General features: G+C 32.7%; 1 protein-coding gene across 3 annotated transcripts in view; it reads left to right on the top strand.

Moving 5' to 3' along the window:
* The window catches only part of Ca-beta (Calcium channel protein beta subunit), a 577,851-nt gene that overhangs the window by 547,584 nt on the left and 6,584 nt on the right, over nt 1-23,683 (top strand). For all 3 annotated transcript variants that reach the window (XM_072534152.1, XM_072534153.1, XM_072534154.1), the window contains 2 exons: nt 2,397-2,508; nt 4,955-4,996. In XM_072534152.1, the coding sequence (XP_072390253.1) occupies nt 2,397-2,508; nt 4,955-4,996 (154 nt within the window). The remainder of the gene's footprint in view (nt 1-2,396; nt 2,509-4,954; nt 4,997-23,683) is intronic.

A 23,683-nucleotide genomic window follows, 5' to 3' on the forward strand; every position in this document is an offset into this window, starting at 1 on the left:
AAGAGTTTATCATATAGGTATGTTACTCCCTTTTACCAAGTAACACAAGCTGTTAATTACTTTTTAAATCTCAATGTAAAACATGCGACAATAAAAATCATTTGTATTTATATCTGCCAAAAAATAACCCTCTTGAATGTAACACACATTAACTCGTGTCTTAAGCTGATTCTGCCAATTACTAACACTGTCAAACTAATAAATTACGATTTTTTCAGCACACCACGATGTATACGGATACGGTCATCATGAGTCACGAGGTAGTCATGCAGCTGTTAGATACATAGGGTTGCAAAGTTGGGACTCAGTAGACTCTTTAGAATCACTGTCTTTTTTATAGAAATGAGTCACTCTGCATGATTGTCTTGCGATTATTGTACTCTTATATATAGAGACATAATGAATTGGGGAATGTCAGTTTAAAGTCGATGAATAGGGCTACTGTAGATTTCACATATCTGTAGCTTTCTGCTTGTATTTCATGCAGCAGGAAAAGCGAGTAGCGCTTCTTCTAAGTGTTTCTGTATGGGAGTAGCTCATATCCGCCTTGATTTCTCATTATATGTTGTTCACCAAATCAGCGGTTGTGTTCATCCTCCTTAGTACTGCTTCATTGGTGACTTTTTCTGTCCATGGTATCTTCTGGATCCTTCTGTATGACCATAGCTCAAAAGTCTGAAGTTTTGATAGAGTTTCCGCCTTCAATGTCCACGTTTCTACTTTGTACAGAAGCACTGAGTACACGTAACATGTAAGGAGCCTTATTTTTGTTTCTAGGATGAGGTCATGGCTTTTCAACATAGAGCTTATACTCAAGAATACACTTTTTGCCTTGCCGATACGACATTTAATCTCTTGGGTATTGTCCCACGACTCGTTGATTATAGTTTTCAAGTAGTTGTATTGTGAGTCAGGTTCAATTCTCATTTGGTTCACATACAGATTTGCTCCAGTTATGTTTCCCTTGCTGATGACCGTTAGCTTGGTTTTGCTGGTGTTTATATCCAGTTCATATGTTCTACTTGTTTCCGTTATTTTGTTTATGTTCAAGTTTTGCAGCCCTTCTATGGTATTGGAAAACATGATGATATTGTATCATCTGCATACTGCAGGTTATGCGGTACACACCTGTCTCACTCCCCTTAAGATTTTGACCTGATCTGTATATTCTCCATCTATTCGAAGCACCGCTGATTGATTCCAATATAGGTTAGCTATTATTTTTAAGTCTCTTCTTTTTGTAGTCAATCAAGCATGCAAAAACATCACAGCTGATATCTCTATGTTTCTGAAACAATACCTGCACCCTAAATAAAGCTTCCCTCGTACCAACGGCGTTCACAAAACCAAACTGATTGGGCGTAATTTGTTCCTCGCATTTCCGATAAATTCTTTTGTGGATGACTTTTAAAAACAGCTTTAGCAGATGGCTCATTAGGCTGATTTTTTGGGCAATGATACGACCTCCGATTTGAGCCACTCTACTGGTATTTTTCCTGCCTTGTATATTTCAGTTATTATTTTTATTTGTTCTGCATCTGATAGCTTCAGCAGTTCTGCAGGAATTTCATCAAGTCTCGGTGCCTTGCCATCCTTCATTTGTCTGACCGCTGCCGTTATTTCTTCTGGTAGGATTTCGGGACCTGAAATTTCTGCAATGGTGAATTCTTGTAATATTCTAAGGTCGTGGAAACTTTTCTTTAAGTATTCTTCCCATACTTTCTTTTTATCTTGTTTGGTAGCGCGATTCCACTGTAATTGTGACATAAATTATGGCCTTTTTGTAAATTGGACACAGTGTGGCTTCTCTCCATTCTTTTGGTATCGGTTCTTGATCCCATATTTCTTTCAGCAACTTTTCCAAATGCTTAACTAGTACTAGTCCTCCATATTTCAACATCTCAGCTGTTACATCATCATTTTCTGGGCTCTGACTTTTCTTTAGTTTCTCTAGGATTTCTTTTATTTCTTTTTCATTTGGCGGTCTTTCCTCTGTATATCTTAATTGGTATTTTCCTTCATTTTTTCTTCTTTTTCATATTCTGTTGTGGTTATTTAGAATCTCTTCTAAGTATTCTTTCCATCTGTTCAGTATTTCATTTACTAAATTCGTTCCATTTTTGCAATTGTAATGTACGGGTTTGCGTTGGTAACCCTTTTTCTTATTTTCTCATAGGTAGAAAAACTAACTATATAACATAAATCTATAAAACAGGCAGAGGACAGAAAACGATATGAAAATTAGAGAGAACTATCCATAACAAATACAGTCTGTAAATTGTATAGAAACCTACCGAATCAAACTTATCGAATAGAACATTGAATTTTTTCATAATCATTTACAACAAACCTAATTAATATTTATAATTTTTGGTTGACCATTCGTTTAATTCTAGGCTTATTGGAGAGCAACGCATCCAGAAATAAGCGTTCCGAACGTTTCCCGGCCGATGGGAAGTTCTCCACAAGCTTCACCGAGTGGCGACCAAGGACGACCCACTTTGCCAGGTAAAAAAACTTACGCGTTTTATGTTTCACAAACGAGCCTTGAATCCACCACTTACGTCTAACAACACAGTTATGATATTATTTTCAAACGCATTTTAATGCTAGGTTAGAGCTTGAAGCCGAATAAAATAGAGTGACAGATTAGGTTCTGCTAAAATTGTTTAAAGCTTTGAAAATGTTTACTAACTCATACATGTATATGATAACTCCTGAGGTTTAAAAAGTACAGCACCTGTTGTCATTTGGTAAAGGGATAGATTGATTTTTAGGATTAGCAGAGATACTAATCTACTTATAGCAGAAACTATAGATCACTTGGAACTTCTTAGAGTTTTTTGGAGTTGAAGAGTAATTTTATATGTGCATACTTTTAATTATCTTGAATTTCATTTCTAAAATAGGTTGCCGTTGATTATTCAAATTAAGATTCTATCACATCTCTGTTTCGAATCCTGCACCAGTTTATTCCGATATTGAAATATCTGCTTTTTGGTTGACATTTTTAGAAAAGAGATACATTTCTTGCAAGTATGTATTAGAATGACTCAGGTACGAATAATATCAAGATGCACCTCGTGAAAAATTATTAGTAACCACTGTTGCCAGTAACCAGGCAACAATATTGGCTAGTCATAGTGCACACGATGCATACGAATCTAACAACAATGAGGAGAAGTGAAACATTTCTTGGACACTGCCTGTCAGTGAGAGTTACGTTGCCTTCAAATCCAGTCTTTTCTTTGGTAGCAAACGATGCTTTTGGTACTCCCACGACCGGCTCTCTATCGATATATTTTATAACTGATACTCTTCTGGCAAGCTCATCAGCTCTTTCATTGTCGTATATATCTCGGTGATCTGGATACCTAGTTTTTTCTTTGGTAGCAAACGATGCTTTTGGTACTCCCACGACCGGCTCTGTATCGATGTACTTTATAACTGATACTCTTCTGACAAGCTCATCAGCTCTTTCATTGTCGTGTATACCTCGGTGATCTGGATACCTAGTCTTTTCTTTGGTAGCAAACGATGCTTTTGGTACTCCCACGACCGGCTCTGTATCGATGTATTTTATAATTGATACTCTTCTGACAAGCTCATCAGTTCTTTCCTTGTCGTGTATACCTCGGTGATCTAGACACCTAACTAGTATGACACTGCTATGTTCCTCCAGTCCGTCAAGTTCCTCTCGGCATTTCCACACTATCCTAGAGTCTACCTTAGGGCTTATTATAGCCCCTATGGATGCTTGGCTATCTGTTCATATATTATCTGCGCTAGTTCGAAAACCCTCGTATTAATTTCATTTCGACACTGCAACATTGCAACAATTTCTACCTGAAATACAGAGGAATGTCCTTTTAGTGGAATAGAAATGTTTAAATTTCTACTAGTACTGAATATTCTAGCGTCTGTTCTTTATATATCTACAGTTTTACACCCGTCTGTGTATTAGGTATAACCTTGCAGACTGGGTCGAGTTTTTTCTCTTTCCCAATCGAGTTTTCTTGCAGTCTGGGTCGAGTAGTGATCATTCTCGTTGGCAAATGTCTATTTGGAAAGGTACTTTAGGCATAAATATGAGTGTATGGTCAGAAATCATAATCCATTCGGTATTCTTAATTTCATTTATGTCTTACTATGTTACTATGTCCCTATCTAACCTTTACGTTCTCTCACTTGTATTTTTGCCTTCTGGTAAATGAGGACTCCTTCTGGCAAATGCCATCATTCTGGATCTTTTGAAGGTTTACGTTGAGCCCTACAATTGAAGTCTTTTCTGATAATAAAGTCAAAACCTATTTCATTCCATCTCTGATTGTGACAATAAATTTGCCGTGGTCTAAGATGGTCATGTCATCCGCTTAGTTCAGGACATAATGTCTATTGTTGCTGAGTCCAATTCTTAGTTCATCTATAAATAAATTCCACAAGGGCAGAGATAAGACTTCCCACTGCAAACTACATTTGGTTACCTATGCTGACACTGCATTCCCCAGTAATAAAGCATATATCACACATTTGCTCAGCAAGCAGTTTATCCATCTAGAGCTTGTATTCTCTATTCCTTTTGACGATTCGCCCTAGTGTTTGCTCAGTAGGAGGTATTGTCGAATACTTCCCCTATATCGAGAAATATATTCATTTCCATCTCATATTACTCGTTCTCTTCTAGTTTCTTTCTCTTTCATTGCACTTCATCTCTAAACTATTTCATGTTTTTGGCCGAAGAGTTTATCATATAGGTATGTTACTCCCTTTTACCAAGTAACACAAGCTGTTAATTACTTTTTAAATCTCAATATAGAACATGCGACAATAAAAATCATTGTATTTATATCTGCCAAAAAATAACCCTCTTCAATGTAACACATATTAACTCGTGTCTTAAGCTGATTCTGCCAATTACTAACACTGTCAAACTAATAAATTACCATTTTTTCAGCACACCACGATGTATACGGATACGGTCATCATGAGTCACGAGGTAGTCATGCAGCTGTTAGATACATAGGGTTGCAAAGTTGGGACTCAGTAGACTCTTTAGAATCACTGTCTTTTTTATAGAAATGAGTCACTCTGCATGATTGTCTTGCGATTATTGTACTCTTATATATAGAGACATAATGAATTGGGGAATGTCAATTGTCAAATATGCAGTTTAATATAAATAATTTGATTTTATACAAGCTCAATACTTGTTGTATTATAGCAAATAAATCATTGTTCTTGATGATAGTTATTGCTATTAGTTTAATTACAATAATAGGTTATAAATACTAAGTACCAATAAAACTAAGCAGTTTACTATATTTCCATGATATGTGATAGCAATTATTTCAGTCAAATACATATAATCAAATGATTTTTTGCGAAAAAATCAAAATGTGTGTATTATGTTTCGTCTTGTAGTGTCTTAAGCCTATCGGTAGGGATCAACCGATCCATAAAACACCCATCTCTTAACGATCTTCTTACCTGACTCGTTTCACTTGCGAATTTCCATTAAAAATTGCAGTGATTTTATACTGCTATGTAAGTCTAGAAATATGCAGATAACATATGAGGCCATTATTTGTAAAACTTTCTCTTTGCTCGAAAGTCATTTTTTGGGAAATCAAAAAAAAACGAATAACGGCAGAGTAATGTTTTGCTAACAACGTCTTCTTCTTCTTCTTTTTCTTGGAGATCTTTCGATCTGTTTAATTCTGAAGCTGCCTCTGATTAATTTCTTGGGAGGTAGATTGCCAACTATCCCTCCATCTTTTAGGGCCATTATGAGACCATTATTTGTAAAACTGGCTATTTGCTCAAAAGTCATTTTTTGGGAAATCAAAAAAAAACGAATAACGGCAGAGTAATGTTTAGCTTGCAACGTCTTCTTCTTCTTCTACTTCTTGGAGATCTTTCGATCTGTTTAATTCTGAAGCTGCCTCTGGTTAATTTCTTGGGAGGTAGATTGCCAACTATCCCTCCATCTTTTAGGTGGTCTTCCGGGAGGTCTTGAACCGGGCGGGTTGTTTTCTAGGCAATTTTTGGGAGTCTATTCTCAACCATTCGTCTTACATGATTGTACCACATCCTCTTACGCTGCCTTCCAAATCTTACAATATCTTTAATTTTGCACTGCTCTCTAACGTTTGTATTTCTCACCCTGTCTCTTCTTGTTTTGCCCACTATTGTTCTTAGGGTTTTGATTTCGGCAACCCTTAGCATCTGTTTCGTTTTGTTGGTATCTTCGCGCACTTCTATGCCATATGTCATGATCGGTCGTATGTATATGCAAGTCTTGTAGATTCTAATTTTACTATCTGTGCGCATATACGGATTTGACTAGACTATCTCCCGCAGACATCCCGACAATGCGGATGCTTTGTTGATCTGACTCCTTAGGTCCTTTACTGGCTCATGTCTGCTTGATATATCTATGCCCAGATATCTGAATTGCATCACCTGTTCTATGGGGTTGTTTTCAACCACTAACTTACATCTGAGTTTACAACGCAAAGAATTTTATTAGTGTTGCATAGAGTTTTTAGCAATAGAAATTAGAAGTTTCTAGCCTAAAATATTTACATATTTTTAAAACAAAAATAATGTTTTTTGCAAACAACTAGTTTTGCAAATAAATATATAAAATAATAACAAACCGTATTTAGTTCAATAAAAAACATAAGAGATTTATTCATGAAAGTAAAACTTTAAAATTTTTAGTTATATAAAGAAAATTTCCAAACTATCAACGATTTCTTCTGGTGAGTTAAAATCTGTCTTCAAGTGCTCTTTGTAAAAATTTAATTCAGGAAGGCTTCTCCATTTTCTTCATAGTGTTTAGAAAGGAGACTTAATAGTCCCTTTATCCCCCTTTAATTCTTTTCCCAGTGGTAATTTCTTAGAAGCCATTGAAGAAAGGGAAAAATTTTCTTACAAACGCTTTTAGCTTTTCCAACGTCATTTCGTTAATTGGGTTCACCTTGGACTAAAACATTGTTGCTTTTTTGTAAAAAATAAACCGCTTTGCCTTATTAAATTCAAAGTACCATGAACTAGGCAGCTTAATAACTCGTTTTGTTTGTGTCCTCCAATCAAACACATCCCAATCCATACCGATTTTCCATTCAGTGGAATGCTTTCTGATTAAATCATCGTAGCCACTAATTTCCACGATAACAGGCATTTTTTTAATGTCTTTTCTATAAGGCCGAAAATGCGATCAGGCGGAATAAAGGAATGACCGGCGGTCGGAAAAATTAATTCAATTTGTTTAATATGAGTCGGCGATTCATCTAGAAGCTAATAAGTCAACATTGCCATCATATCGGAATTTTTGTTTTGTCCGCCGCAACCATCAGGGAACAAACGTACAGTTCCTATGTTGACATCAAAATCAAAATTCTTTAGAGCATGTTGCAAAGCTGAAGCTATTGTATTAAAATCTTTTCGAGAGTCAATTTCTGGCCACACGTAAGAAAACACATTTGTTGGTCTTAGTTTATTGGTGGAAGTTCCAGCAACAACAGTAAAATTATTATAGTTTATTTGCTAGTTGAAATATGCTGCTTGATCAGGCAGTCTAGGCAATGCTAAGTTTTTTTGGCAGTCGAACGAAAAGTAAGTTGTGTTGGTTTTTGCATTTTTAAGAAGTTTGAAAATAGCCTTTGCTTTTACGATACGAACACGATGCTCAGTGGCTAACTTTTGCTGAACAGCTAAAGAAGTTGCTCCTTTCAACTGCTCCTTTATTTTCAAGCAAATGGAGCAACAGTCAGTCAGCGGAGTTGTAAAAGCGATGTTGTAGTTAACATTAACATACTTTTGAAAATAACTAAGTTTCACATGCATAGGCTGAGGTGATATTCCACTCTTCGAAGATAATAGTCAAAAAGTTTCTTAAAATTCAAGTCACATGGCAAGTAGACCCTCACGCTTGTCTTGCTTCTACAGTAATGAAACTCACTTTGTTGCCACTTCTATGTTCCCTGGGTAGCTCCCCAGTGATAAAAAAATTTCTTAAAATTCTTTGTATGCGGTCCTTGCTTAAATTTGTGATTCCTAGAAATGACTTGGCACATACTCTAATCATCTTACCCTCACTCAAACGTACATGGTATTTGATCGACACTGCAGCATGATTAGATTTTCCTCTTGTTGGTTTATGTCCCTTACAACAAGCCAATATTAGAAGGTCTTGCTTGCTTTAATCTTTTGACTGATAAAGGTAGGCATGAAAATCTACCTCTTGTTTCATCGTGAGTGTGATAAAATAATACGGCAATCCGGGTTGTCCGTTATGACCACAAGTTGGAAAGGCAGGCAGTGCTTGTGATGTATTTCGATGTATTTTAATAAACTTTTCTGTAGCTCTACCCAACGTTAAAACGCGAAAAAAAGCATAAACTGCATAAAATATCAAACGATTGTCGCAGAAGTCTAAAATCATAAATTTTAATATGAAGCACTTACCTAGTAAATTTATCCACATTCCTTTTATGTCTTTCTGACTGAAGAACTTTTTTGCGTCCTTTTCTCTGTGGAGTAGGTTCAACAAAACAACCATTTTCATTTACTCCATAAAAAAAGAAACTTCTTCTCCAAGCATCCCTTTCCTCGGCTGCTCTCCTCCACTTATCTACCATCAATATCTCTCTACTTGTAGCATTGGTTCTAACTTTGTCTATCCACCTCTTTCTTGATCTTTTTACTGACCGACCATACCCACCATAGTTCCACCAAGCGTTCTACTAGGTGTTCTTTTATTAGTCATTCTTATAAGATGACGTGACGAGCGTAAGCTTTATATTTTTGCATAAGCTGCTATAAAAAGTTCTTTGTAGGATTAGGATTTAGGAATGGCTTTGAAATCGAAACAGCTAATGATGATGTTCTTTATAATGTTACCACAACTCGTGGTTAAACCTTACTTTTTTTACATACCATTGCCGCAAATGGGCTCCAATATCCTTCTCAATATCCTTCTTTCAAATGTACTATTAGGGTTTTTTGTTTTTTCTGTTATGATCCATGTTTCTGTGCCAGATTATTCATATAATGGTGTTATCTATTTTGAACTTTACTTCCCTACGGACGTCTTTGGATCCAAACACCTGCGATTATGTTTACGCACAGGTATATGTTGTGTTACAACTTAGCAATCGATTTTTTTACGTTTTTACCCCCCTACAAGGGAGGTTTTAGAGGGAAGCCCGGGGGTAAAAGTGATAAACTTTTTTGTATATTTTTAGGGTTTCAAAATTAATATTCTCAGCAAAATTCAGCTTGTTCGTATGATTTTAAGGGTTCAACTCTGACGATTGGACTATATAGTAAAATGATAAATAGGTTAATATTTTCATAATTAATTAGTACTAGGATTAACTCAAACTCTAATGTATTAATCTGTGATTATTTGGCAAAATATGAATTATTGTAGTTATTTTATAAAGGATATATAATAGGAATAATATAAATTTAATATTTTCTGTGTAAATATTTAATTATACTCTTGCATATTTGATGACAGACATTTCTCCATTCAGAATTTTTACACATTTTTATGCATCTCCGTTTCATTTATTTTACGCTTAGTATTTTCTTGTGCATTTTATTTTCTAAGCTGCAAAAATTTGTAGTGGTTTAAACATGTAATTCACGAAAAATTATTGTTGTACAAAACGCACGTAATGTTATTTTGGTTAAAATTTATGTAATTTAAGCAGATGTGTATATTTAACTATAGAGCACTCCTTCCCACTTCCTCTCCGCATATAATGACTATTTTTCTTAACGATTCACCACACCTCTCGACTTCTTTTTTTTTTCTTGTCCCTCATCTCCTTTGATTGCTCGTTATTCATCTCAAGCCTTTACATTCCTCTTAGAAAAAACGTAGTTTCTTTGTATAACTGGATGATTAAGCGATCACCTCATCAGTCTTAATCGTAACTTAAAGCTGTTTCTAGAAATTATGCACACGTGTTTATACCAAAAATGTGACTGTTGATTTACGAGAAGCTAGGTATACATAAACTATTACTTAAAAAAAAAACTAAAGTACAAATAGATAGAGATAGAACAAATTAAAAAAAAACTGAAATAGGTTATTTATTTAAGGGCCTTAAAACTAAATTTTGGGAGTTAGATTTTCAAGGTGTTATTGTTTCTTGAACGCCGCAATACCTGGGACATACCTTAATTAATTGTACAAGAAAAGATTTAGGGCCAGAGAAGTATAGGCAAACTTTACAATCTGCGCTCAGATTGGCTGATAATTGTCAACGTCTGTAGTGGAGATAGCACATATATAAGGTCACTACAAAAGATTATTAATCTCTCAATTCTGCGCTTCTCCCTAATACATCGTATCCCCCATTTGTCATTTTTTGTAAAACCTTTATTTTCTCTACTTAATATTCCACTCTTTTTTTTTCATATATTATAGGAACGTTTAGTATCGTCTTTTTTTAATATCCATATATTTTTATTACAAAATTATTATTACTGAAGGCCTTTGGTCATTTTATAGTGTGGAATCTTTTCAGATTTAATGGATACATCTTTTTATTAGACGAATAATTCTCACTAATATTGGTAATTCGCGCGTATTTTTGCTTTACCTTGATCCTGTGCTCATTTTCCAAGTTTTTCAAAATTAGTAATGTTTTGTGTTTTGTACAATAAAATAAATATTCGTAAATACGCAGATCACTTACTTAGAGTAAGCTACTTTGTAGTAAAATTATTATGGGTGCTTTTTCTTTTCTGTATTACCACTATTTTTATTTTTGTCTTTAGTACTGGTTCTTTCGTTATTTTTGCGCTTGATAAAACAGTAAAATTTTTGTTTAGTTACACACAAACACACTAAAAAAACATTAAAATAATTCCGGAAACTGATGGAGTACAATCTACGATGATAGCATTGAAAACAAAATAACACGTTTAGTTTCTTTTCTTGTTAAGTTACGATTTTTTGTGTTTTTGCAACCTAATTTGTTGTTTTACAGTGTTTATTACTAAATTTCTTTAACTGAATTTTTTCTGGCCCCTGGCTCAAAGATTGCAGCACTATTAGAATTATAAGAAATAGAGGAACTTTACAGTAACATAATTAAAGCATTAAATAACAATTAAATGTCACTTCAAGTATTTAATTGGTGACTTTAAAGTAGGACAGAGAAACGACAAGGAACAATTCATGTGAAAGTATGGAGTTGGTGAGAGAAACGAAAGGAGAGAAACACTGGTTCAGTTTGTACACCACCAAAACATGCATATTGCAAATTCGTTCCTTAAGAAAAAATCGAGACTTTGAGAAAGATCGAGAAATTGACTTTAATCTTACCAAAAAGATTGCTACAATAAAATGTCAGTGTAATAGTCTGTGATAATAGACGAATGAGAGCCAAAATTGTTCTAGGTCTCAAACTAGCAGGAATAAAATGAATCACAAAACTAACAGTAACCCGTATAAATATTATCAAGCTAAAAGAAAAGTCAGATCACTACCAAAGGAACATTGATGAAAGACTACAGGACCAAATCGACAGCTCTTAATTAATGGAAATCATCCTTGATAGTGTCCAAGAAATCGGAGGCCCGCTACAACAAAATAAACAAAATAAACATAGGAAACTATTTAATAAAACGAAAATAATGCTAAAGAAAAGAAGGAAAATAAAAGTAAGTAGCAGCCTAAAGAGAATACAATACATAGAACTTTCTAAGACAATAAGGAAAAGTATTGAAAAAGACATAAGTAAATACAATGAAAGACTGGTAGAAAATGCTATCTTAAATAGGAAAAACTATAAGAAAAGAAGAAAAGCATTAATCATTGGGAAGACGCAAATCGTTGCCCTAACAAACGAAAATACCAGAATTACAGACAAAAATTATAAATACTTCTGGTTCTAATTTTGTCGGTTTTTCCTGATAATTGGGAAAAAAATAAATTTACTAAATTCAGTACTAAATACGTAAAACGTGAGAATTAAAAAAACCTCTTTAACAAGAATTGAAGCACTTCATCGAACAATAAGATTTTGAAAATTTCTGCGAATAATTTAACCCGGCGGACTGGCTGAATACGGATATAAATGTATAAAATTATTTATTGGTAGATATTGTACATCAGAAAGGAGGATACTGTCCAAGGAAATGACTTTGCAATAGTATGGGATTTTGTCTATGATTAATACGTCCTTTATGAAGACTAAAGACCAGTATCTTGCCTATAGCAGCTGAGGAAATGAATACCAGATAGATATTGCGCTGCCTAGAAGAAGCCAGCTAGAAGAGGTTATCAACTATAAAGTGATAAACGGTGAGTGTATAGCCAATCAACACCGACCAGTGTTAGTGGATACCGAGATAAAAATGATGCGAAAAGAAAAGCAAGTAGAATACCAGAAAGTAAAATGGTGAAAGTTAAAGAACAAGGATTTGGAAGGGTTTGAGGAAAAAGATACGGTAATTGACTGGTGGGAAGTAAACGATAAAGTTGTGCAATAAAGTGATGCAAGTGGGAGAGGAGGTGCTAGGAAAAACATCTGATAAAGGGCCTCCTAGAGACAAAGAACCTTGGCAGTGTAATAATGAAGTGTAACAGAAGATTAGGTTGAAAAGGAGACTAGAAAGAGGTCTAAAAGGAAGGAAGATGAAGGATATATACAAGGTAGCAAAGGAAGAAGCACAATACGCTGTAGTTACTGCTAAGAAAAGATCGTCTGCACAGCTTTATTGCATGTTGCAGTTGGCAACACTCAAGGGCAAGGGGATAAAAAGGGTATACAGCAGTGTTAAAGTAAGAGACACGTCATTTAAGGACTTGAATCACGTACGGCAGATAGAAGATATTAGGAACCGATGTTGAAATAAAGCAAATATGGTATTAGTACTTTAAAAAGTTGTTAAACGAAGAACATTAGAGGAGATACAGAGGATGCAGAATCTCAAATGAATAAAAATAAGAATTGTTATGGTTATATATAGGAATTTTCGATATAACTTCAAGTGGAACATTCTTTTATAAAATTGGCTATCTGGCACCAGTATTTTATAAGGATGAAACTTATGTATTTTTATGATTCTGTTACAATTTCCCGTTTCATTCTCACCATAGTGCTAATGGGTTATGAAACGAATACCTACTCTAAAAATCTTAATTTAAGCTACTTCACTTCCATTTCGGATAACTGTGTAACCAAAATAATAAGGGACTTTCGACTTATATTATGATTTGGATGTTCTTTATTAAAAAGGAATGCCACACTTTGTGCACATTTTCCAATCTATTAACAAATAAAAATGATTTCAATTATTTCTTCAAAGGGGCAAACCATTTTCTCAAACCTTTTTCACTTACTAAAATTAACACTTATTAAAGATATCTTTTGCTTAACGATTATTTTGCATTTCAACTAAAAGAACTGTCAATTAAATTATTTTTATTTATATAACAATTTTAGAAATGTTGATCCCAGTGCTGGTAAGCTCTAATTGCATCTGTCACTTTCTATGCTATTTTTTAGCAACTGTTAAATAAAAAATAATAAATTAAGCTACTATTGGAGAGAAAATCAAACTCACTTTAAAATTATGTGGTACTTGATCTCGCTTCCTATTTAAAATTTTAAGGATAATTGAAAAAAATAAAATTGACGCGTCTTTCCGATTTTTTATCTAAGTTTACTGGAATAAACATATTAACGATGGAAAGGGTTCAAATCTTTATCCTGTTCACCTATTTAGTGTGCAATAACTAAAATTAGAATTATTAAATTCTTTAGGGTTTGGCCGGAATCGATTGATACGAGAAAATGATTTTCATACATTTATATGAAGCTTCTTAGAAAGTGCAAAATGAAAAACGTGACTTTAGATCATGATAACGTGCTTAATACTTTTAGTTAGTGAGTGTAAAATACATATACGCAATTCGAATAATTATCTTATACCCCCACATACCCAACACATGCACTCACATAGTGAGTAGATTTGTGAGTGTGAAGATTGTGTAGTTTGGTAAATACTTTACTGCATTTGAGTACATTGGACCACGCGACAGAGTTCTCACACAAAATGGCGCCAACAGTGGGCACTTTTTACACTTTTCGTTTTGACACTTTCTTGACTTCTGTTCGATACGTTTCCAATGTTTTGGTGCTTTTTCACTGCCTTGTATGTCGTTGACATATCGGTGACAAGTCCGCAATATGTAAAAGACCTTAAAATCATCAAAAACGTCGGATAATTATCAAATTCGACGAAAAAGATTAAAAGCGTCAGAAAAAGAGGCAAGCATTTTAACCGTGCTGAGCCAGTGTCCAAAACATATAGAAAGCGACATCTCTCTTTTTCTCCAATAGGACTACAGCTCAAAGCAAGCCTTTACCTAATTCAAACTATGCCTCCAACCTTGCCGGTCCCGCTCAGATCTTCTCCAAGTTCCCATGTTTAGCAAATTTTGCGTGTCTGTTGCCACTTTATACTTTCATCATTTATGTGGTCATTGCTTTTATTTTTGAGCCCTGCATTTTATTGTCTACGGCTCTGTTCGCCAATCTTTCGGCCTCCATTTTTACTAAAGGGTGTTTTTTTGTAGAGGTATAGAATTTTGAAACTGAATAAAACAAAAATGATTATTATAAATTGGCATGAAATTGACTTTATTCGAAAGATAATCTCTTGGCATTAAAATTTACATATGATTTCTGGCATATGATCGCCATGGCTGGCTCTGAAGAAGTCTAATCTGGTGGTCCAATTTTTGTTCACTTTTTTCATTATTTGTCGCTGTATATAGGCAACAACGCGGGAAATGTTGTCCTCCAAGTGGTCAATCGCTTCATAATTATCGGTGTAGACTAGTACCTTTATATATCCCTAGATAAAATAGTCTAGGAGTGTTAAATCGTACGATCTTGGAGGCCAATTCATGGTCCGAGATGTAAAAATATGCGGTTACTAAATGTTTCCTTTAATAAATTAATTGTGGCGCGAGCTGTGTAACATGTTGTGCTGTCTTATTGAAACGACATGGTTGTTCAATTGGGTAATGAAAAAAGCAGTAATCATGGCTTAATAGCGATCACCATTGACTGTAACGTTCTGGCCAGCATCGTGTTTGAAGAATCAACAGAGTCAAAAGAATCGAAAAAGGGCCAGAAAATTGTCGAGAAAGTATCAGCACAGTCGGAAAAACTACAAAAGTGTCCACTTTTGCCGATGTTTTGTGAACTTTGCCTTGTTGTCTGTCATAGATATTAGTGGTTAAACATTAAAGTGTTTAGTAATATACTATTTTGTAAACGTGTGTCTGTGAACGTGCGAGATTCACGACTGGTAAGAAAAGTCTCTCGCACTTACACACTCTCACTGCTACACCTCCATTCATTTAAACAAACACTATCACACAAATATACGCCTGCTCCTGACTCACACATGCACACTCACACACTGGTATATACCAACACACATTCACACATCTACACACTAAGAAAAATTTTAATCGAATACCTACCAAATAAAATACATAGTTATACAAAATAGTGGTAGTACCGAAAAAGAAAAGCTTCATACGTCAGTGTCTCCAAAATGTTAGATGAAATGTATGACGAGGGTCCAAGTACATGTGATGACAAAAAATATACTAATAAATGCTATTTAACACAAACACACCAAGGTTTTTCTTTCTTTTCTCGTCATGTTTCAGATTTTTCCGGGTCAATGACTCCGATACCCCACAACAATCACTGAAATTTTAAGAAAACATTAGTTAGGAAATAGAAAATATTATAAGGTTTAGATATGTTTTGTGCTAATGTTTAGATTATGAAGATTAAAATGATTACATACAATTAAAATTGTTTAAAGGCTATCAATATCAAGTATTTTTAGTGTAAAGCCAGTAAAGGAAAAAAAGCTGAAAAAATCTTATACAGATTTTTTTTAAGGTTCTAGATAGCTGATAACAAATCATTGAAAATATACAGCTGTATTTTTTTTTTTTTTTTTCTTTAAACAATCATAAAAAGCGCAAATACATTTTTGCCTAAAAAAACGTTTTATTTTACATTAAAAAAAAAATAGTTTAAATCGAAGTTATATATCTTAAAAAGTTCGTTAAATTTCGAGTTTCAATATTAAAATACATAAAAAATTGACCAAGATAATGGCAAAAAACACTTATTTCTGCACTATTTTATAAACATTATTAACTTTCTTTTTTAAATAATGACCTGTGACATCTTCTTCTTCTTTTGGTGCCTATCCGTTTCGAATATTGACGATCTTTCTGGCTATAATTATTTTATTAACTGTTGCTGTAAATAGATCAGTTTTCAGGTTCTTGTGGAAAACCATTTCCTCAGGTTTATTCAAGATGGTATTTTTCTTCTCCCAATTTCTCGCTTTCCGAATACTTTGCTTGAAGGATTATTCTCAGTAATCTATATTTAGTGCTGTTTCTCATTATGTGTCCGAGATATTCTAACTTTCTCCTTTTAACCGTATACATCACTTCTCTTTCTTTTCCCATTCTTCGTAGTACAGTCTCGTTGGTTATCTTGTCCGTCCATGATATCCTTAGGATTCTTCTGCATAGCCACATCTCGAAGGCTTCAAGTTTTTTCTCCATCGCTTTAGTAAGTGTCCAGGATTCAACTCCGTAGTATAATATCGAAAAGATATAACACCTTAGCAGCCTTGCTTTTATCTCCAGATTAAGGCTGTGGCTTTTAAAGAGTTTGGCCATGTTGTTGAATGCACTCCTAAATATTTTCTCTAAATATGGGTTGAATAGTATAGGTGAAAGTATAAATCCTTGTCTAACGCCTCGCAGAATCTGGATTGCTTCCGTGGGTTCATCTCCAAGATTTGTTGTTATTGTGGCTGATTGGTTCCAGTATAAAATTTGTATTATACGCCAGTCTTTATCATCTATTTGGGCTTTTGTTAGAACATTCATCATTTTTCGGTGTTGAACTGTGTCAAATGCTTTTTGATAGTCCACAAAGCAGGTGTATATATTGCAAGTCATATCTCTGCATCTTTGGAATAATACCAGTAGACTAAACAGTGCATCTCTCGTATCTACGCCTTTCATGAATCCAAATTGTGAATCTTGTATGCTCTCTTCGCATAGCTTGTATATTCTGCTATATATAATTTTAAGAAAAAGTTTTAGTGTATGGCTCATAGACTTATTAGCCTATATTCCCCGCACTTTTTCGCTCCCTGTTTCTTTGGTAACGTAATAAATTCTGAAACTAGCCAATCTTTTGGAATATTTCCTGTGTCATAGATATTATTGAAGATTTTACATAGTATTCTTAAAGATTCATTATCAAGAAGTTTAAGAAATTCAGACTGTACTCCGTCTGGTCCTGGAGCTCTCCCTTCTTTTAGTGATATTATGGCTGCTCTTATTTCTGCCACTAGTATAGGTGGTCCTGTTTCCGTAAGTATTGGAGACTGGTTCTCTCTTTCATCAAAAAATACATTTTGTATGTACTTTTTCCACGTATTATCAATATTATCTTTTTCCACGTTTACCTCAACGTTGTCATTAACAAGTTTATTTACTCTTCTGTTTTTACATTTGCCTGTAATTTCTCTTACCTTTTTATGTACGTTGAAGTCGTCGTATTTCCTTTTTAGGATTTCGATTTCTTGGCATTTTTTCTCCAATTCTTTCTGTTTGGCTTCTCTGATCTTTCTGTGTATATCTCTTTGTAATGTTTTATATATAGAGTTAGTGTTCTTGTTTTTCCTTCTTTCCTCCATCAGCTGCAGAATCTCTATCGTTATCCATGTCTTATTCTTACCTTCTTCGTTCTTCATAAAATTGGGTTTAATGTAGTCTATCGTTTTATTATTCTATCTTATCTTTTCTTCTGTGCTTTGTGTTGTATTATCGATTTCTTTGAATTTTTTATTTATTGTTTTGCTGGCTATTTCTTTTACTTCACTACATTTCAGTTTTCTCATGTCATGTTTTTTTTAAGTTTTTCCGCGTGCTTTCTTTACACTTTGTAAGTTATTCAATTTGTTTATCCCGGGGAGCAATTATTTTAACAACTGTGCTTGCCCAAACAGTGAATATAGAGGTATTTAGTAGATCGCAATCGATTCTTTGATGCCACAATTTTAAGACAAACAAATTTCAATATTTTTTCCAAATTGTTAGTAAAAAACAGTTTGAAAAAGGTCTGACGATTTAGCTTATAAACATTTATAATAACTTTGGAAATAGGCAAAAAGATGGTGAAAAAAGACAATTTAAAAAAAACTTCTATGGCCAATAGGAACCAAGCTTTTTTTTTAATCATATTTCTGTTGTTTTTTACCATTAAGAGCTGAAAATTGAACAGATTATAAACATAGATCTAATTGTATGATCCATTTTATTGAATGCATACACTAAGAAGGGGTAAAAAGGTATACTCCGTTAAAGTGATGATACTCGTAAAATACCGCTTGTCCAAGCTTTGTTTTTTTATAATGAAACTTCAAATTAGAGCGCGCTGAAAACTTTTGCAATATCTTTGTTTCTGTAGCACGCAGAAGCTTGGTCTTTTTGTTTCAATTGTGGTAGCTCGACAAAATAATTAAAACTGCGCTCTTTTCACTTCATGTAAATTCATTCTTCTTGTAAAGTACAAAAAGATTCGTTTCAAAATTTGTTTTAAAACTGTTTATTTAGAGAGTTTATTTAGAGAAAAACTTCTTGAAAAGTAACTCGTTCACATTTAGACATTCATAAACACATTTAGACTATTAATTTTTAATTAATATTATATATTTATATATTATATTATATATTTTAAATAATATTCATGGAATATTAAAATTTAATTGCTCGTTACGAAATAATGGTAAAATTATATTCTAACTTTTTTGCGTAAAAAACAACTAATTTATTTTTCCGGGATTTTTCGTTTTTTCCGGGAGGTGAATTTAGACCAGTTCTTATTATTTTCTTCAGCTACCATAGTTTAAAAATAAATAAATATTCTGCGTGCCTGTTTGGCCAAACTACTTGGCGGTTCTACAATCTTCTCAACAAAATTCTTAAAAAAAAAACGGTTGTGGCAGTCCGGTGGGACTGCCGGTAGAAATTACACTTCTATACACGCATTCGCCGTTACAAATTTAGTTGGGAGTCAATCTGCACAATCATTACATATGTAATGCTATAGGTAAGACATAGCAGAAAGAGAAACAGAATTAATAACAACTTACTAACAATTAATAAACAACATTTGACCTATAATAGGAGTACAGTCAATGAAGGATTGAATCAATATTTTGATGAGAATGTATATTTTTATTTTTATATATGTATGAAAGGAGTTGAATGCAAAAATTTTTTTTACACATACTCTGCAGTAAAATTCATTATTTTGTTACATTACACTTTACACTGCAACAAATAATACAATACAAATTAAAATGCAATATTCATGAGTATTTAAAAATGACAATAATATACGTAACTTTTCTACTTACGCATATGTTTAATTTACGATGTAATAATATTAATAAAAAAGTCCTCCCCGACGGGGAGGATACTGACTACTATACTACCGAGGACATAACACAAACGTATTTTAAAATTGACGTTTCTGAGATTTATTCAGATTAGATCTATTGAGATTATTATTTTGAAATACAAAAGACTAATATAATTATGAACATTTAATAAATAATACAAAACATATCACATAAATAATAATATTAATAAATATTTTATTATATATATATAATATTATATGTATGTATATATATATATATATATATATATATATATATATATATATATATATATATATATATATATATATAATATTAAATATATATACAAAAGGAACATTTTTATATTCGAGAGAGGAAGAGAGAGAAAATATATCTTCTGTCTCTCTCTTACTCATTATCTTACATATGTAATGATTTCACAGATTCACTCCCATACAAATTTTCAACGTGGAGCGTGCGTATAGAAGTATAACTTCAATAATCTTTTTGAAAACTATATTCTAGTCAAAAATGTAATTATTGATAAACAGTTTTATCATATAAACAAAATATTTAACTTAAACATGTAGCAAGAAAACTGTTTCACAATCTAAATAATTATTTGATGATACAACTGTTGTATCTAGAATTATGCGATAGAGCTGTAAGATTCTCAACATAAAATGTACATTTTAATCTTCATATTCTAATAATATTTTTTTTCTTTTTCTGGATTTTGCTTCGCAACACGCAACGCTTGTCGCTAAACATTGCACTTAATTTTGTTGTAAACGGCAGAAGCACCTGGCAAAATTTGGCGAACTGGCTCTACGGATTTGTTTGCTTAAAAGCTGAAAGTTTGTAAGTTGTGTCTTTTGTGTGATAAGTTTTTCGACAGAGAATCATCCTGTGTGGTTTTTTAGCACATCTACATCTTTTAAATATAGACAGACATATTTTGAACTCAAAGTTATTAAGTAGTACATTACCGATCATTGATTTTTGTTAAGAACGGTGTTTTATATTTGTTATTTGTATAGGGCATTTAATTAAAGTATATTGTACATACAAGCGATTGTGATATGGACTACGATTATCATAGCGATATTATTATTATAGCCCAGTAATTGAAAATTAAAAAAATTCATAGAGGCGGTTTTACGTCTGATTCCCCATGGATTGGGGAACGTTTTTCGCAACTTTTTCTCAGTTATCTCGAAAAATGTAAAAGAAAATTAAGTTTTATACATAAAAGGTATTTGCGTTTTTGGCATTAAATAAATTGTGTCGCCAGTGCGAATAAAATAACAATAATAATGATGGTTTAACCTTTCAAAGCACATACTAGTTAAACCAACATAAACACCCAAGTAGGTTCCTATAAGAACTCCATCCAGTATTTAATTTTTACGTGTAGTTTTCAAGTTCTGATAAGATAAGAAAAGCTATTTTTATTCTAGTTATTTATTAGACGTAAAAATTAAATATGTATGTTGTTTTAATAAAATATATAAAATATAAGTAAACAATATTTCTACTAATGTAGTAAAAAAGTGAACAAAAATTGATATTAAAAAGCTTTTCGTTCACAATACTTAACGGAGACCACGTTGCTCAAGTCAGGGCGCTTTATTTAAGCTGGGTACGGATATAAATAGTAGAAAAATGTAGATTAAAAACAGATAGGTAAGCAATAGATATTAACTAGATAACAAAATACAACAGTTCGACAAAGAAAAACAAAAAACACAGAATAGAGCTAAACTGTAAGATAAAATGGACGCCAAGTTTAACCTAACACTTATGAACGAATTCACAAATAAATAACCTAAACAAACATGTCGCTTAAAGATTTCAGAAAAATACGTGTCAGAAAACATAGCAAATTATCAACAAAAATCATATTAATCGACATATTTAACCATAGCTGTAAGAAAAGGTTATGTTACATATTCAATAAAATACTTAAAAAGATTTATATCAAATCTAACCAAAAATAAAATAATACGTCACAATAAAAAAATGTGTTTATTGAACCTTTAAATTTGAACAAACATGAATTGTAGAAAAATAAACATTTTTATTATTACTTAAAAATTTTTATTAATAAATACATAATAAAAAACAATCAATAAACCTATACTTTAAATAGATTTCAGACTTTTATATAATTTTAATAATAAACTCAATACGGAAATATTTTAATCAAAACTTTAATATCTCAACAAAAAAATATATAATCAGATGAATATTTGACTGCAATCTAAACGAATTCCATTGACCATTGTTCTATTTTATTCTAAAATTAACTTTACAAAAAAAAACAGGAATTTACATCATTCCTGTGCTCAATTAATTAATCATAAAAATAATTTATAAAAATTTAAATTCTTTATGAAAAAGTTCGGTAAAATTCTGACCTGTGTCAGAAGTCAAAAGTCATTGGCCTGTGAAGGGAACATATGTGTTTAACTCTGAAAACAGGTGGCCCTCTAGATGTAGCAAAACGATATGTTTGCCTGTTCGGCAAAAGTATTGATAGAGGCCCTCAATATTGACAAAAGGGGTTTGTCTGTAAATGCTAGCGGCAGAAAAGAATTGCTAGTCGGGATCACAAAATTGTGAGTGTCTCGATCTTAATGCGCGTCTGAATGTATATTCGTACAAATAATAACTGGCAACTAAAAACTCAAAACGGATAGTGGTTTTTTTATAAGTTCAGCATGAACTAATCAATTTTTCGGAAGGGGATGTGTAGTTTGGTGCGAAATATTTGTCCGGATAAGAAAATAGTTTCACTTTAACTAAAAACCAATAATATTTTAGGAGGGATTATGCGTGATTAATACTAAAATGAAGTGGTTTAAAAGAAAACGTATTCGTTTATGGAATACTCTAGCCCCAAAGATGATTAATTACAAAAAGGGTCTTTTAAGTTTAAGTTTAAGGGTATTTCAAACACTCATACGTATTCAAAGCGATAAAAATGAATAATCCTAAGACATAGGTAACTAAAAATACAGGCAATTTACTGTAACTGCTACACTGTTTTATAAGAAAAAAAGTAAAAATAATATTTTTTTTTACTCGTGTCTAAAAATGTTGTACCATACATAGTGAACTGGATTATTAAGTAGTAAACTGATATAATATATGATCGAAGGAACCGTTGCTCAGTCCTGATAGATTATAAGCGGGGTCGTTCATAGAGGTGGAAAACACAAGAAAGATGGATACAAAGCAAGAAAGAAAATAAAAAAGGACTTCACTGTTTTTAAATACTTATTTAAATTCCAAAATAACAGAAACGGGATGTTCACAAAACAAAGAGAAAAATAAAATAAAAACTGGTAAAATTCACTAAATAAAAATAAATTTAAAATATCAAATTTAAATATCACAAAGTCAAAGTTATCATATATTCTAAGAAACATGACTACGGTCTTATCTAAGTCCTCTTTGCCATGGAATAACTGTGTGTTAGTAAAACTCATGCAATTATAGGACAAAATTTATTTAAACTTTGATAGCCTTGAAGTAGATGGCTTTGTACGCTAACCACTTGAGTGGGAAACAACTAGGAGACATTAATTGGTTTTTCGTAATTTTATATTCAGCCTCAGTGTCTGATGAGACCATGGAAAGCCGAAATGATGTCATAACATTGTGTTGATTACCAATTCAAACACGAAAGTTTGACGAAATGTACTCCTACGCCATATAGTGGCTTAAATACATATAAATATTGATGTATATGTCCGCTTATTTCGATTATAAGAAAGCATTTTGAATAAGATAGGTCTGGATAGACGGTATATTGCGATAATAGCTGGTTTGTATTGATATCAAACAGATGATATTACAAGTAAAAGTCAGATATCTAAATAACTTCCTATTATAAGAGGAGTTCGACAAGATGAATGATGGTGCGCTCAAGATAAGGTGTAATGGCGTATGGATTAGTCATCTACAATTTAATATATGTTAGACTTGCCAAAGTAAAAATTGATTGTGTGATTTGTCCCAAATAAAATTATATTATATTCTATTCTAAAAAGCCAGGATTGAAAGAAACACATAAATGTAATAAAATTAACTGAACCAGATGAGTTATAATATGAAAAATTAATAAACATAATTATTATTATTATATTATTAT

The sequence above is a fragment of the Diabrotica undecimpunctata genome, chromosome 6 (genome assembly GCF_040954645.1).
Source record: "Diabrotica undecimpunctata isolate CICGRU chromosome 6, icDiaUnde3, whole genome shotgun sequence".
Classification (NCBI taxonomy): Eukaryota; Metazoa; Arthropoda; class Insecta; order Coleoptera; family Chrysomelidae; genus Diabrotica; species Diabrotica undecimpunctata.